Source organism: Pyrus communis, chromosome 14, assembly GCF_041283825.1.
Source record: "Pyrus communis isolate YQ-2024b chromosome 14, ASM4128382v1, whole genome shotgun sequence".
Classification (NCBI taxonomy): domain Eukaryota; kingdom Viridiplantae; phylum Streptophyta; class Magnoliopsida; order Rosales; family Rosaceae; genus Pyrus; species Pyrus communis.
The window spans coordinates 8990593-9005767 of record NC_142578.1 but is presented as its reverse complement, the minus strand read 5'-3'; the positions used below and the strand labels follow the sequence as shown (position 1 = coordinate 9005767).

Below are 15175 nucleotides of genomic sequence, written 5' to 3'. Positions count from 1 at the left end.
ATAAAAGAATAAAAGATAATTTAGCCAAAAATTAATAAAAACTTTACTATTTAAATATATATCGATGACATATTTTTGTTTTAAACTTAATCAATGATATATTTTTATTAATTAGGCCGAGATCAATGATGAATGTCATATAAGCTTTCAGTGATTATAAATACTAAGAATTTGACTTTTCTATCCATATTTACTTATCTTTATTTATATTTTAACACACGTTATGTCCAACCAACCCTTAACTATCTCCTCTTCACTGTCTCTTCTCTCTCTCTCTCTCTCTCTCTCTCTCTCTCTCACTACAACAAAATGTTTGAATTCATAGAACATGAAACAAACACTACAACGCAGTGTCGGAATCACATAAACTTTCGAATATCAAAGTACAATCACAGAACATGAAATAAACACTGCAACACATTGTCTGAATCCACATAAACTATTTGAATATTAATGCACAATCACATAATATGAAACAGACACTGCGTTGCAATGTTTGAATCTACATAACAGGAAACAAACAATGTTGGAATCACAAACTTTTGAATATCAAAGTACAATTGCAAAACAAGAAACAAACGCTGCAACGTAGTGTTTGAATCCACGAAAACTATTTGAATATCAATGCACAAGCACATAACATGAGACAAACACTATAACGAAGTGTCTGAATCCACAGAACAAGAAATATAGACACTGCGTTGCAATTGGTGGTTGTCACATGCTCTTTTGAATATCAATGTACAATCACAAAATAGGAAACATACACTGCAATACAGTGTCTGAATTCACAAAACATTTTGAATATCAATGTACAATCGTAGAACATGAAAAAGACACTGCGTTGCAATATCTAAATCCACAAAACTTAGAATTTGAAATGGAGTACATAACCTAAGAAAAATAGCACGATGAGTGGGGATTAGACTAAACGACATAGCCACCATGAATAAACATACATAGAGCCAACACATATATCCAAACAGACTAAATCTGTGATATACCCAAACCAATTTTAACATCCAAACAAGCTTAAATTCAAAACCAAAAAAAGTGTAGTGTGCAAAATTACAGTAAATTTCTCAAAAACACAACTCAAATAAACTGAAACATAAGAATTGAAGAACAAGAAGAAAATAGGAAGAAAAAAAAAAAACTTGATTGCGACTTCTCAGGCGCAAGTGCGAATCATTTGTCGGAATCGGGCCTAAAGTATGAAATCGTTTTGAGCAGCATAAAGTTAACAAGACAAGTGTTGTGAGGCCAAAAAATGGAGGTTAAAGGTGGTGGGAGGCGATGGAGGTTGAAATTTGAGAGTGTTTTATGGCTGCAAGGCGATGGAGGTTGAAGTCTGAGAGTGTTTTGCGCGGTTTACAATGAGGGAGTTGAAGAGGTTGAGTGTTTCAAATGACAATGGTATGAATTGTAATTTTTATTTAATTGAGGTGTTTTAATGAGCTCGAGTTCCCCCTGTCTGTGGGGGTTTTTCTCTCCGTTTCTGAGAGAGTTGTAACAGCTAGCTTCAATTTCTCACCCTCTCTTCCGTCTTCTCCACCCCCTTCAACAGTTTTTCCCTCAGATCACCGTTTTGAGAGTCGACGACCGGGGATTTTTCTTTTTACTTTCTGCGTTCCTCTCTCATCCTAGTCCCCATCTTGCAGCCACTTTCCCTCAACCCCATGCCCTCCATATTTCCACCACCAACCTGCAGACTCGTCCATTTCAATCATTTTCTTCCCTACCATCTTCCTTTTCCCTTAACCAAACATCAGGTCTTGAAGTTTTGGGTTGCTTCTATTTGATGTGGATTAAGATTTTATCGGCTGTTTTTACTTTTGGGACTACTGCCCTTGATGCCTTCTTGTATCCGTTTACTGCTGGTGCCGTTCTTCGACTTTACCACATTTGTGGATTTCACATATGCGGTGGTGGGTTTAGTTCAAGGGTCATGTTCGACTCATCATTTGATCGATTGAGGATGACGCTGGTTGCTGGCTCCTGTTGGATGCTACAACACCATCCTCTCCAGATCTACTGTTGAGGCTTCGATCTCTTATTTGATGCTCGGGTTTCTGGCGGCGGCGATAGCAGGAAGGCTGCAGAAGTTGATAGGGTTTTTGTGTGTTTTGGTTTTTTCTGTTGTGGGTTCCAATGTCTTTGGGGTCTTACTTTTGTTTATATGGAGGGTCCAACCCAATGTCTTGTGCTTATTTTTGTATTTCGGCCTTCTTTACTTTAAGCTTTCTTTGTTGGTAATTGATGTACCATTGACCAAAAAAAAAAAAAAAAAAAATCTCATTAACCTATTTATAATTGAAATAAATTTGACTGACATATTTTTTTTAATTTTCGATCGTCGGATCGGATGAATTAAAGAAGATCAACATAGACAGAAATTAACAAAAGTGTGTAAAAAGTAAAAAAGTAAAAAAGAATGTGTGATAGCATACCTTGATTTTATATAAAATCACCCAAGAATAAAAAGGAACCTTGTATAGAAAAACTCCATGTGCCTTCATAAAACACCGTCCTGGACTCTGGTTTTTACTACAAAACAACACCAAAATTTGCCAACGAGCTTCAAGGTAAGAAAACGAAACGACGTCAAAATTTGACACAAACAGACGGACAAGTGAGCATTGAGCATAAGAGCAAAGGGCTTCAGATGCCACCAGCTGCATAGATTGGGTGCGCGCACCCCCTCCATCTAGTTGCCGTTGTCCTTCCAAATCCGGCCAGAGATCCGAAGCTTGAGCTCCTTCCTGTCTCCACCCGAGAAAAACAGTGCCATGTTACGCTGGATTATGAGACCGTCATGGCTGTTCCTGACCTTCTGATGGCTGTCACGGATGCTCCGAGGGGTTCCTTCCCATATTAGTTTCCTGCCGTTGCTGCCCACCTCCAGTCTGTAGCAAAAGCTTCGTGCCTCAGCTGCGTCGCCCATGAAGCGAAGGAATGCAATGTAGACCGGAGCTATGCCGAGGTGGAAGGCTTCAAAGTGCAGACAGAAGTACTTGTTGTAACAGTTAAACACCTAATAAAACATGAAGAACATGGAAGGTGAGCATCTAGGAAAACAAACGCATCGTTCTAGTTACCAATTTACCATAGACTCCACGAAGTGGGGCCAACCCATTTGGTAAAAAGGCTTCGTGCTCGTTGGGGGAGGTTTTTCTTGGAAATGTATATGCTCATAAGTGTTTTTATTAGAAGTAGGACAAAGTTCTTAGGGTCTATTTGCAATTGTTTTTGGAATGGCCATTAGTACTTTATGACAACTAAAAGTGCTTCTGGTTGCATTAGCAGGGAATTTTAAAAGTACTTTGGGTTATATACTGCTTTCTGGAGAAGCACTTGTCAGATGTCTCTTAATAAAACACTCACAAATGCTTTTCTTCGTACTCAGATTTTTATTAAAAATTTCAACATGTTTCTAACAGCATTTTTAGTAGAAGTAATTCTACAAAAGCAATCCTAAACGACAAAGCACTTTTGGAAGTGCTTTTTGAAGTACTTCTCTATAAAGCATGCACTAAAAATTGCTTTTATAATCCTTATGATTTTATGCTAAACATCTAAAAGTAGTGTCAAACGAGCCCTTCATTATCACTTACTCTAAACTACTCTAAATTCATTCTCAATTTCAACAAATCAAAATTTAAACAACGAAACAACACTTACCATAAGCATCCTTGCTGCACACTCCACTTCGAGGCGATTCGACTTAACATAGAGGTGATTAAACGTAGGCCCAACGTGTAAGTCAACCTTGTGATCTTCTCTCAGATGGTCAACCAAAAAAGGAACATCCCCAACCTCTGAGCACTCATCAGATCCAGGATAAGGGCAACTGTATGGTCTATAGTTGCAGTGAGCCTCATGCCTGAGTTTGATGTAGTAAGGGAAGATCTCCATGCACCCTAAAGAACAATACTTGCATGGAAGTTCTAGTGACTCTGCCACCTTCTCCAACGCCAGACATCGAATGTCTCCGAGTTTTTCTCGACACGCCGGGCACCGGTTCACCGTCAGCTTGCAGATTGAGCAAAGAGTGTGACCATTTGGGCACTGCAGAACAGACTTTTGGGATCAACTAATTTTAAGTTCTAACACACGTAATGTAAGTAGTCAATCTGAATGAAAGTATAGTAGCTACTGAAGATAAAACCTCACACCTGCTGGGCTATGCAAGTGGTAAGTAGGGGTGAATATCAGTATTAGACCAATTAGTAGTTGTTACTGGTCCGTCTTTGTGAAATATCTAACCTCGTGTTTTGAACGAGGGACTTTTAAAAATAATAGAGGGACTTTTAAAAATAATGGAGGGACTTTTAAAAATAACTTAGATCCAAAACATTTGAGAGAACTTAATTTCTAATGACATTTATCAATGTGTCATTTTGAAAGTCTTTTGTAGTGACACATCGAGTAATTCATTGTGCACGTTTTGTAGTGTATTTGTAGTATTTTATGATGGTTTTATAGTGATTGAGTAATTCATTAATTGGTCTTTGTAGTGCATTAGGAAATACCCTCATCCTAGATTTGCATTTCCTAAACCAATCAAAACTCATCATAGTCACCAAAAGCAATCATAATAACTACAAAATAAAAAAAATAAAAAAAAGGGGGAATTTTGAAAAGTAATCACATTTTGGACTCTTTAAAGACTTCTAGGCTTCTAGCCACTTATTTTAGATTCAGAATTTTAACCACATGCGATAGAAAGATTCGAGTGTTACTCTCAAGCAAGCATCTGAAGATACGCTTGAGGGAGTCTTGAGTGGTTAAATTTCCAAATCCCAAGAAAAAAAAAAGGCTAAAAATCTTCCATGTGTTAAATATATTTGACTAATTTCCAAAAATAAATAAATAAATGTCACCGCATTATGGTAAATGATATAACTAAACACACCTGGTGGATTGGTGGGAACATGGACTTTGAGCAGACAGGGCATTCAAGAAGCTCACGAACTGTTGTGGCTGGACTCAATGCTCTGTTGTTGGACTTGGCCGGTGCCAAGAAACGGCGGCGGCGGTGGCAAGAGCGTCGGCTGCGGTGATAAGTGTCTTCTCCCTCATCGATCCCATCATATGTTGTCAAACTATCAACAAAACTGTCCTCCTCCATTGTAAAAGTATTTCATGCAGGTTTTGAACAAACCAAAAAAACTAAAACAAGTCCTTGATGTCTATCTTGTCTCCTCTTTTGGTCCCTTCTGTAAAGTGAAGGAGCAGAGAGAGAGAGAGAGAGAGAGAGAGAGAGAGAGAGAGAGAGAGAGAGGCAAAGGATACAAAGAAGTTGGCTTTCTTGGGAGCATTTGGTGGAGACAGAGTAGTCTCCATCGGTCCTCCCCAATATATAATGTTCACTTCTACCAAATGCCAAAAGGAGTTAATGCTGAAAACTAAGGACCATCTGTACCTTCTTCAAAATTTGCTTCCTAACTAGGTAATTTTAGGTGTGATTCCCTTTTATGTTTTCAAAATCAATTTTGGTTAACGATGTTATTGATAGGAATTTTACCACAAATGCAAACGAGTTAAAAACTCCTATATTACTTGCAAGAATGACAAGAATATTGTAGTATAAACGGTTCTCGCAAGATTGTTCTCTACAAAGATTATTAAATAAATTGAAGTAAACCAAATTCCAATTAATTATTGTAAAGCAGAAAGTTGAGATGATTGATTTTGATGACCTAATTTAATAAAACAAATTTAATTAATAAAAGAAACTAATATGCAATATTAAAGATGAAGAAAAAGAAACGGTTTTTAAAATACCAATGTATAAAAGCACTAGAGTTTCACCATCATCTAGCAATCCTATGCATTTTTACCAATTACTTATGATCTACACATGCCACTTTGAATGTTAGGTTTTCCTAATATATATCCTACTTGGAACCTCTAACATAGAACGTATATCTAACATGCAATCCATCCGGACGTTCAGATCAAATATAAACATGAGTGACTCATTAAGTTTTATGAAAACCCTTTGAAAAACCATGTAACCCCTAAGACGTGGTGTTTATCTTAAGTAAAATTACAATTATTAATCACAAGAAGCTAGCGTCAATTTCAGGGAACCTTCCAACCAAAATTGCATCAAATTACTTTTCTAAAAATCCTAATGGTGATCAGGCATTAAGACAATTAGATAGTTTTAATCATGCTGATTAATAATTCAAAGTATGCACGTAATCAATCATAAGCAATTAAATAAAAATCACATATTCATGCTAAGGCTCAAGCCTTCGCCCTAGCAAAATGAATTAGTTACGCATATTCATAATTTGAATCATAGAAAATATCATTAAGAATAAAAGGAATGAAACCTTAAGGTAGAAAATCTCCAAGAACCCCATCAATTACTCTCTGTCTCCAAAGTTGCATAAAAGAAAGCGTAGTCAACAACTAAGAACGGCAAAGCAATATAACCTGCTATGCCATTGCACAATCCCTAAAAACCAGGTCCTTTATTCCAACTAGGAAACTGAGAATAATAATAAAATAACTTAGAAAATAGAATCCTAATCAAGCTAGAAGAATCTGCACAGAAACTGTCCAGCCACGTTTTAGCCTCAAATCTCCTCCAAATTCGGCCCATGATAGCTTGTTTTGAAGATCGGGACGTTCTGAACACATCTCAAGAAGGTCACTAACCATCCAAGGTCATCTTAGGCTCCAAAAACGCAATTCAAGCCAAAAACGTCACTATTCCAGCACCGTGCACTGCTCCTTTATTTTATCGCCAGAAAATCATCGCTAGGTAGAAAAATCTGATATTTTAATACGATCAAGCTAACTAACTCATGAACGCCCTCCAACTAGAATTACTCCAAAATTCGTCAATTTAGCTATGTTTTGCTCCAGAGGAAGTCGAATGTCCTAGATTGAAAATATAAATCAAAGTATCAAAATTCTACCAAAATAACTACCAAAACATACTAAGAATAGGGTAAAATATACAATATGAAATTGACTCATCAGTTATCAATTTTAGTCCAAATCGAACTTTTAGTTTTAATTTTGACCAATTTTATCTATGTGAATATCAAGTGCAAAGGTAAACGTGTCATTTTAAAACATTGAAGTCCATTTGATCCTTAAATCGAGTGAGAAATAACATTTTCACCCACATTGACAAGAGCGAGTGTGCATCCTCTAATTACTCAAATTTACCACTTAGTACTACAGTCTAATAGTATTTCTCTTCATTTGTAAGCAAGAGGTCTTATATTTGATTTTCACAAAAGGTGAATTTGAATCCCATTATTGCTAGTCCATTGATAGGCTTAGCTCACACCCTCACCCCTTTAGTGTAGATAATATCGTTTGTTAAAAAAAAAAAAATTACTCAAATTTGAATATCATTGCCCTCAGTTTAGAGTACAAGTATAATATCACTCTTGTATTAAAACAAGTGTAGAGAATCACATTAATTAAGAATAAAAATAATAAATGAAAATGTGAAAGTAAAAAATTGGGGCCCTCTTCCATTACAAATGGTATCCATTAAGATTGGCAATGTATGTAATTACTACGGTAAACTACTCAATTTAACAAAGGTGTTTCTCTCTCTTTCGATGAGAGTTCTTCTATTAGATTGAGGGTGCTTCTCATCTTCTGTGTGAGTGACCGGAGATACTGATTTTGATCAGCTGTCGGCCCTAGCAGGGCCTGGGTCAGTGGTAACGCCTTCTTTTTCTACCTTCTTTGTTTTCTTTTTATCCTTTTTCCTCTGCTTTTGCTTGTTTCCGACCGCTCTTTTTCCTTCCTCTTGCATCGGATCTAACGACACCTTGGCCTCCATTAGAAATTTCTCAATTCATAACATCTTTTTTCTCTTCCCCTGCTACTTTCCAACATCCATGATTCTTTTCACCCCATCTTCTACCTACCCCTGTGAATTTTGGCCGTTCTCTATCCCACTATTTCTTAGATCTACAACCGTGTTTCCTAACCGCGGTTCTTGGCTCTTCTGGAAGGTGTGTAGAGCATTTGCCCAGGTGGTCACACCACCAACTTCCATCTATGTGCCTTTGTTGGCACAATTACTTGTGGGATGTTTCTTCCACAAGTTTCATTTACATGATGGTTGCGGATTTGGATATTGTGGGATGATGGAGGAGGGTGGAATCTTCTTGATTTTGATTTGGAGGCTTCGTTTGTTTGGATTCCGATGATTGCAAGAGGTGGTCGTGGTTCGTGGCCGGCGGTGTTCATGGCGGCTTTGTTCTTAGGGTTCTTGTTTTTTTGTTTGTTTTTGCTCAATCTTTGGATTGGGCCTTTTGTTTTGGGAATCGTTTTGCAGTTCTGGGCTTTATCTGTATTTGAATCCCTGTTTGTAAATGTGTTGTTGTGTTGGTAATGAAAATTTACCTTTGGTAAAAATAAAATAAAAAGTACTCACTTTAACAACCATGATAAACTATTCATTTGTGAGGATAAGAGATTTCTCTACAATGTGAGTTCCCATTAAACTGGTTAAAATTATGATTGAGTTATTATTGTGAAGTTAAAGTCGTTAAATAAACATATTCACCAATTTATTTGCCATATTAGCACATAACAAAAGTTTTGACAAAATTATGAAGAAGGACCACATTGATTTGAGAAGCCTATTTCTAAAACTACATTGATTGATTTTCAATTTTAGATATCATCTTAATAGTATGGGTCAATTTCAGAGACCATTTATGATTAAAAAAAAAAAAAGAACTTATGGGACCCATTATGTGCCACATCAGCATATAAAAAAAATTTTGACAAAATTATGACGGAATGACCACATTGATTTGCAACACCTATTTTCAGGAACTACATTGATCGATTTTCAATTTTAAGGACCATCTTACTGGTATGGGTCAATTTCAGGGACCATTTGTGATAAAAACCCCCCAAAAAATGAAAAGATCAGGAAAAAGAAAAGATGGAAAAAGATAGAGAAAAATAAAAAAACGATTTTGTTAACCAGAGTTGCTGAAGTAAAAAAGAATTTGTTTTTTTTCCTAGGCCACTTTTTGTTGTTTTTTGGTTGGACCACATGTTGTTTTGGGGACCCACACAAGTTGTTGGTTTGTTTGGAAGGTTTTTTGTGACTATTACTAGAGTGTTTGGACTTGTGACCACTCGAGTGATAATGTTGTTTTTGTCCGTTCTTTGCTGCAATTGGCATAAGGCAATCTCGTTTGTCTAGTGACGGGGGAGCACTCAAATGTTTTCTTTCTGTACTTTCAATGTCAGCCAATCAGAATAGGAATCAAATTTCTAGTCCAATTAAGATTGCAAGTCAAGTTAAGTTCGCCAGTTCAAGTCAAGTCTAGTTTGGTTTCCTGTTCGCTTACCAGTTTGGTTTCATGTTCACTTACCAGAGCCTACCTGCCTGACTACTTAATTAAGCTTGCATCTGCATAGCTTGTTGGCAACCTGTTTGGATCCAAAATTACACCATCGGCCCGTGCAGTCAAGGCCGTTAGTGAGCATAGCTTTACACCATTGGATGGAAAAGTGAAGATAATTTTATTATTGTGAAAGAATATTTTATGATTTGTTATCATAATAATGATCTTTTAATAACAAATTATCTTGATATTCTCTAATACGGGATAATAAGATGCGAATTATATCTCCAAACAAGTAGTACTGTCACATCCCGACCCGGACTCGACTCTGCCGTAGCATGATATTGTCAGCTTTGGGCCCTGACCATGCCCTCACGGTTTTGTTTCTGGAAACTCATGCGAGCAAAACTTCCCAGTAGGTCATCCATCCTAGGAATGTTCTCACCCAAACTTGCTTAACTTCAGAGTTCTGATGGAACCCGAAGCCAGTGAGTTCCCAAAAGGCCTCGTGCTATAAGAAAGTGAGCATGTACATATAAGGCACATCACCCTTTCTCCGTTGGTCGATGTGGGATGTTACAATCCACCCCCCCTTAGGGGCCTGAGGTCTTCGTCGACACACTTACACCACACGACAGAGTGGCTCTGATACCAAATTGTCACATCCCAACCCGAGCTCCACTGCATCCTGGGCTCGACTCCACCGTAACCTGAAGTCAGTGAGTTCCCAAAAGGCCTTGTGCTATAGGGAAGTGAGCATGTACATATAAGCCACATCACCCCCTCTCCGTTGGTCGATCTGGGATGTTACAATCCACCCCCCTTAAGGGCCCGACGTCTTTGTCGGCACACTTACACCACACGACAAAGTGGCTCTGATACCAAATTATCATATCCCGACCAGAGCTCCACCACATCCTGGGCTTGACTCCACCGTAACATGATATTGTCCGCTTTGGGCCTCGACCACGCCCTCATAGCTTTGTTTCTGGAAACTTACGCGAGCAGAACTTCCCAGTGGGTCACCCATCCTAGGAATGCTCTCCCTCTCCCTCGTTTAACTTCGAAGTTCCGATGGAACCCGAAGCCAGTGAGTTCCCAAAAGACCTTGTGCTATAAGAAGGTAAGCATGTACATATAAGGCACATCACCCCTTCTCCGTTGCTCGATGTGGGATGTTACAGTACAATTCAAATGGACTTAGGATTCTTGTTATCAGATTGGAGCAACTTGGTACATTAAGATGAAGGTTGATCAGAATAATCAGGATGCATGGTTTTCATGCATGCATGGGATAATGATGAAGTCAAGATAATGATGCAATCTGGAATTTCATTGGTGCAAGAGAGTTTGTACGACAAAGATCCACGTAAACTTCGATTCAGGCATTTAAAGTTTGGATTAGATCGGTGCTTTGCAAAGATGAGAAGAGCACGACACTAAGCCAAGAAATCTTGACTTTGGCTAAGGCTAAGGAATATTATCAAGAGGATTTTTATCACATTATCCGAATGCTAAAAGTTAGAGTGGAACTGGGATACTCTATTTCAGTGGTTAAGTACTACAAATTCTATAAATATAAGATGTTCCGTAAAGGAAAAAGCCCCTTCAAATCAACACACAAATTGCCATGCGAAAAGCTTTTTAACAACCTTGAGATTTTATCCTCTTCCCTTTTCTTCACGCCAATTAATCTTCAGTTTGGATAGACAGTATTGTGAAAGCAACCGATGACATCTTCAGTTTGGATAGACTGCACTGGAGCCGTAGAATTAGCCGATCGAATAGCATTTCAGTTTGGATAGACAACATTGTTTCGAGACCGACTGGTTATTTATCCAGGTCTCGATCAACAAGGATTTCCAAGTCCTTGTTGGTAGAGGTAATCTCATCAGCCTTCTCGGCGAAGTGAAATGTTACCAAGTTATTAGGCTCGGCACATTGAAAGCCGGGTTTTATTTTATGATTGGATATTTGCAAATACATTTTAGAGTTCGGCATTCTGACGGCCGAACCAAGGCCGGTCCTGAGTTTTTTGGTGCCTAGTGCGAAAGCCCAAAATGTGCCCTTTTTAAATACAGAAACATATGTTTAAAATAAATATTTTGCAAGGATAATCACATGTATGTGTAAAAAATTCATCATTAGTAGCATGCAAAATGCCTTCCAATTTCTGTCATGTATGTGTAAAATTTTATTCACATCAACCAAATTATGATTAAAAACAGATGGAAAATCACATATATGCAGAATGCATTAAAGACATCCAATACATCCCAATCCAATCATATAAAATAACATATCCCATTAAATTAATCTCAACTAAAGACCATGTGAACCACCAAGTTGTTGAAGAGAAGAGCATGCAAGAACCAACGGTGCAACTCCGGTAACCAGTTTCGCCTTTGTTTCCTTGTCCATCTTTCTCTTCTTTCTTGTTGTTCCCACCACTGTCTCCACTCACGGTGTCCGTGGTGGAAGTAGTAGCCGAAGCCAAATAAGGTTCTTTAGCCACCGGTCCATTTGTCTTTCCAATGCTTTTTTTCCCTTTTGGAAAGGCTGAAAAGCACCCCCATTTCTCTTCATCTCCATCACTATAGCCTTTAACTTGCTCCTCCTGCCATTGCCCTGCACCTAAAAATCAATGCTTTCCACTTCTTCACCTCAAATTTTATAAGCAACCAAACAAAAGGGCAGTCACAAAATTTACTAAAATTGATGAGGGTGGAGTCTTTTTTTAATACCTCTTTGAGTGGTGCATTTGGAGTTGTATGAAATCCGTGTTGATGGAATGAATTCCTTAAAAACATGCCCCTCACTTGAAGACTGCTTAGAACACTCAAATTGTCCATGTAGGTAATCTACGATTGCATCTCAAATCTGCTGTTTTCACCTCTCAATAGCTACAAAAAAACCCCCAATTTTGAAAAAAAAACCCAGAACAATTCAAGCAAAAGAAACAAAGCTTCTGACTCAGAACACAAAAATTAAGCTGAAATTTGAAAAGGGTATGTGTTCTCCGTAGTACCTTAGGCTTGGGAAGTTAGGTGACAATCTCTAAGCAAAGAGGGAGCTCCTTCTGAAAAACTTGAATCTTATGCCTCTCCTTCATGCCCAAAACCTGGAAGACTTGTCCCCTCCAGATCCCCTTTATGTTATATTGTTTTTTAATCCCTAAAACCTGGACAAGTTATCCCCTCCAGCCTTTATTTTGGGCTTTGGACGAAAAAAAAAATTTATACCTAATTATTTGGATTTTATTTTTGGGTGCCCCTTTCAACTTTGGGCTCTGGACATTGCCCCGGTTGCACTGCACCTAGGCCAAGCCTGGGCCGAACCACATTTACAATCAAGACATTTATCTCTTTCGAATATTTGTGTCATTACAGTCTGGTACCAGTTTAGCGTACTTATACTCTCACGAATATAATTACTGAGACCCAACCCTGTGCCGACGATTTGTGAACTTTGCAGAACTAACAACCTTGTCTTCAGGCTCTAAAACTCGAAGGCCGAGACGTGTTTCTTCTTTGGCCGCAGTCGCAAGATCAAGAAGTCAGCAATGCGCCCAACGCTACATCAACATATTTTACTCCTTGGCCGAAAAGTTGGCACGCCTCACACACAATCGAACGAAGTAATTAGCTTATTAATTACTCGGCCTGCACGCCACGTAGGCTTAGGAGTTTTTAGGGTCAACACAACCTCATGTTGTGTACTGCCATTAAGCTAGTCATGATGTAACATTTTTTATTTATGTCATTTTATGCCAATTAGCTAATTAATTGTAAATTACACACAAAAAACCACTAAACTGATCAGTTCCTATCTCTTCCAAAGAGGCCGGCCACACCCTGTAAATATCACCCCATTTTCTCTAAAAACCTAAGTTAAATCCTCTTGCAAAATTCTTTAAATTCTCCAAACATTTTTCTCTCAAAATTATAACTTTGGCATCAGAGGTTCTTCGGCCAAAGCCCCACCCCTTCCCCCAAATTCATCGCGGGCGCATGAGGCTCTTGACATTGACCTAAGGTGTTAATTGTTTTTGCAAGTACATTAATGGGGAGGATGGTAGACTTAGTCTCACAATGGGCTAGTAATAATGTGATTCAATCAGATGTTTATTAAATATTATTTTCTCTATTTTAAACACGTTCAAAACATCTTAATAGATATGTAATGCTGGTTATAAAAAAAAAAAAAAAAATCTTTTGCAAGCGGATAATAATATGATTAAATTAGTTGTCAAATGATTATTATTTTTTTTTTTTAGCAAACGATATTATCTACACTGAGAGGGAAGAGGTGGGTTTAGCCTCACAATGGGCTAGCAAAAATGTGATTCAATCAATTGTTTATTAAATATTATTTTCTCTATTTTTAAACACGTTCAAAACATCTTAAGAGGCTTGTAATGCCAGTTATAAAAAAGATTTTTCGTATGCGGATAATAATGTGATTAAATTAGTTGTCAAATGATTGTTGTTTTTTTTTAACAAACGATATTATCTATACTAAGAGGGAGTGGGTGGGCTTACCTCACAATGAGCTATCAATAATGTAATTCAATCAATTGTTTATTAAATATTATTTTCTCTATTCTTAATGTAATTATATAAAGATCGATTTTATTATGTTTTAGTTGCTTTAATTGGTTTATGAAGTGTTTCTTCTAGCATGATTTAAGATTATTAATTTACTTCAAATATTTGACTTTTCTTTTATCAATTTGCGCATATAAAAACATTTAAAACGTGTAAGTTGCGTGTAGCATACCATGATTCAAAAAAATACCTTCTACAAGCGCGTCAACGCGTGCATGAAGACTAGTATAACTTAAACAAAATGTGTAGTGTGAAAGATGTATACATATATACTTTCTTTAATGCTTGTGTGTTGTAGATTGGTGCTACTATTGCATATGATCAGACAAATCTCTTTATCTTTGACTTCCTTTGCTGCATTTTGTTTTTTTGTGAACTTTTTGTTGTTGGTTTGTTGCCTTTTTAGCTGCAATTTTGCTTTTGATGCTATTTTTCTTTGCAGTTTTGCTGCAGGTTCATTGATTAATGTACGAGGAAAATGAGATCGTCTTATGCGCAAATAGGTGTAAATTTAAAATTATAATTTTTTTTTTTCTTCTCAAAAAATCGAACTGAAACGGTTTGAAACTGCACCGAACCAAATCAAACGGCTTGATTTCATTTCGGTTTTGACTTCAAAACTGCATCGAACCGCACTGCAAAAAAGTTTCGATTTCAATTGTGGTTTCACTCTAAACTACACCGTGCTCAACCCTAATTTTAAAATGAATTGTCTGGGCTATTTAGATTAAAAGTGTAAATACACTTATACAATTACTATTCACTTGGGTGGATGCAATTAACTATAGCTGAGGCTTTTTAGGAGTGGAATTGATAAAGAAAATAAAATTTCAATTTTTTTTGTGTGAATCAAATGATATTATCTACACTAAAGAAAAGAATGTGAGTTTAGCCTCATAATAGACTAGCAGAAAATAAAAATTCATTTGAAAAAAGATAAAGTAAAGAAACACCGTGTTATAAATAGGTAAAAGTTAGAAAGATAACCTTTACTAGTGATAGGAGTGAAGCATGTGTAAAATATTACACTGTAACTATAACACAAGGGGATGACAAATAAAAGAAAGAGGGATAGATAATGTTATTGATCTTTCTTGTTCTATCTGTATTTTGATAACACACAGAGTGCTCTATTTATAGAGCAACTCCAGCACACAACTTTTGAAAAATACGATCTCCTTCATTTCCAAAGTCCACATTACCATGCGGGTATTG

The 15175-nt window shown here is 37.2% G+C and overlaps 1 protein-coding gene across 1 annotated transcript; it reads right to left on the bottom strand.

Moving 5' to 3' along the window:
• Positions 1–2476: 2476 nt before the first annotated feature.
• On the bottom strand, positions 2477–5332 carry LOC137713982 (E3 ubiquitin-protein ligase SINAT5). Its single transcript, XM_068453342.2, has 3 exons — positions 4916–5332; positions 3682–4068; positions 2477–3034 (listed from the first exon to the last, which is right to left on the bottom strand). The coding sequence occupies exons 1-3, from the start codon at positions 5129–5131 to the stop codon at positions 2708–2710; spliced, it is 930 nt and encodes a 309-aa protein (XP_068309443.2). The 5' UTR covers positions 5132–5332; the 3' UTR covers positions 2477–2707.
• Between the last annotated feature and the right edge of the window lie 9843 nt (positions 5333–15175).

Excerpts from the sequence above, each read along its gene's own strand:
- LOC137713982 (XM_068453342.2), bottom strand. The coding sequence starts at position 5,131 with ATGGAGGAGGACAGTTTTGTTGATAGTTTGACAACATATGATGGGATC. Across the intron at positions 4,069-4,915 it reads TGTTCCCACCAATCCACCAG|TGCCCAAATGGTCACACTCT; the intron begins GTGTGTTTAGTT and ends TCTGTTCTGCAG. Across the intron at positions 3,035-3,681 it reads GTGCAGCAAGGATGCTTATG|GTGTTTAACTGTTACAACAA; the intron begins GTAAGTGTTGTT and ends ATGTTTTATTAG.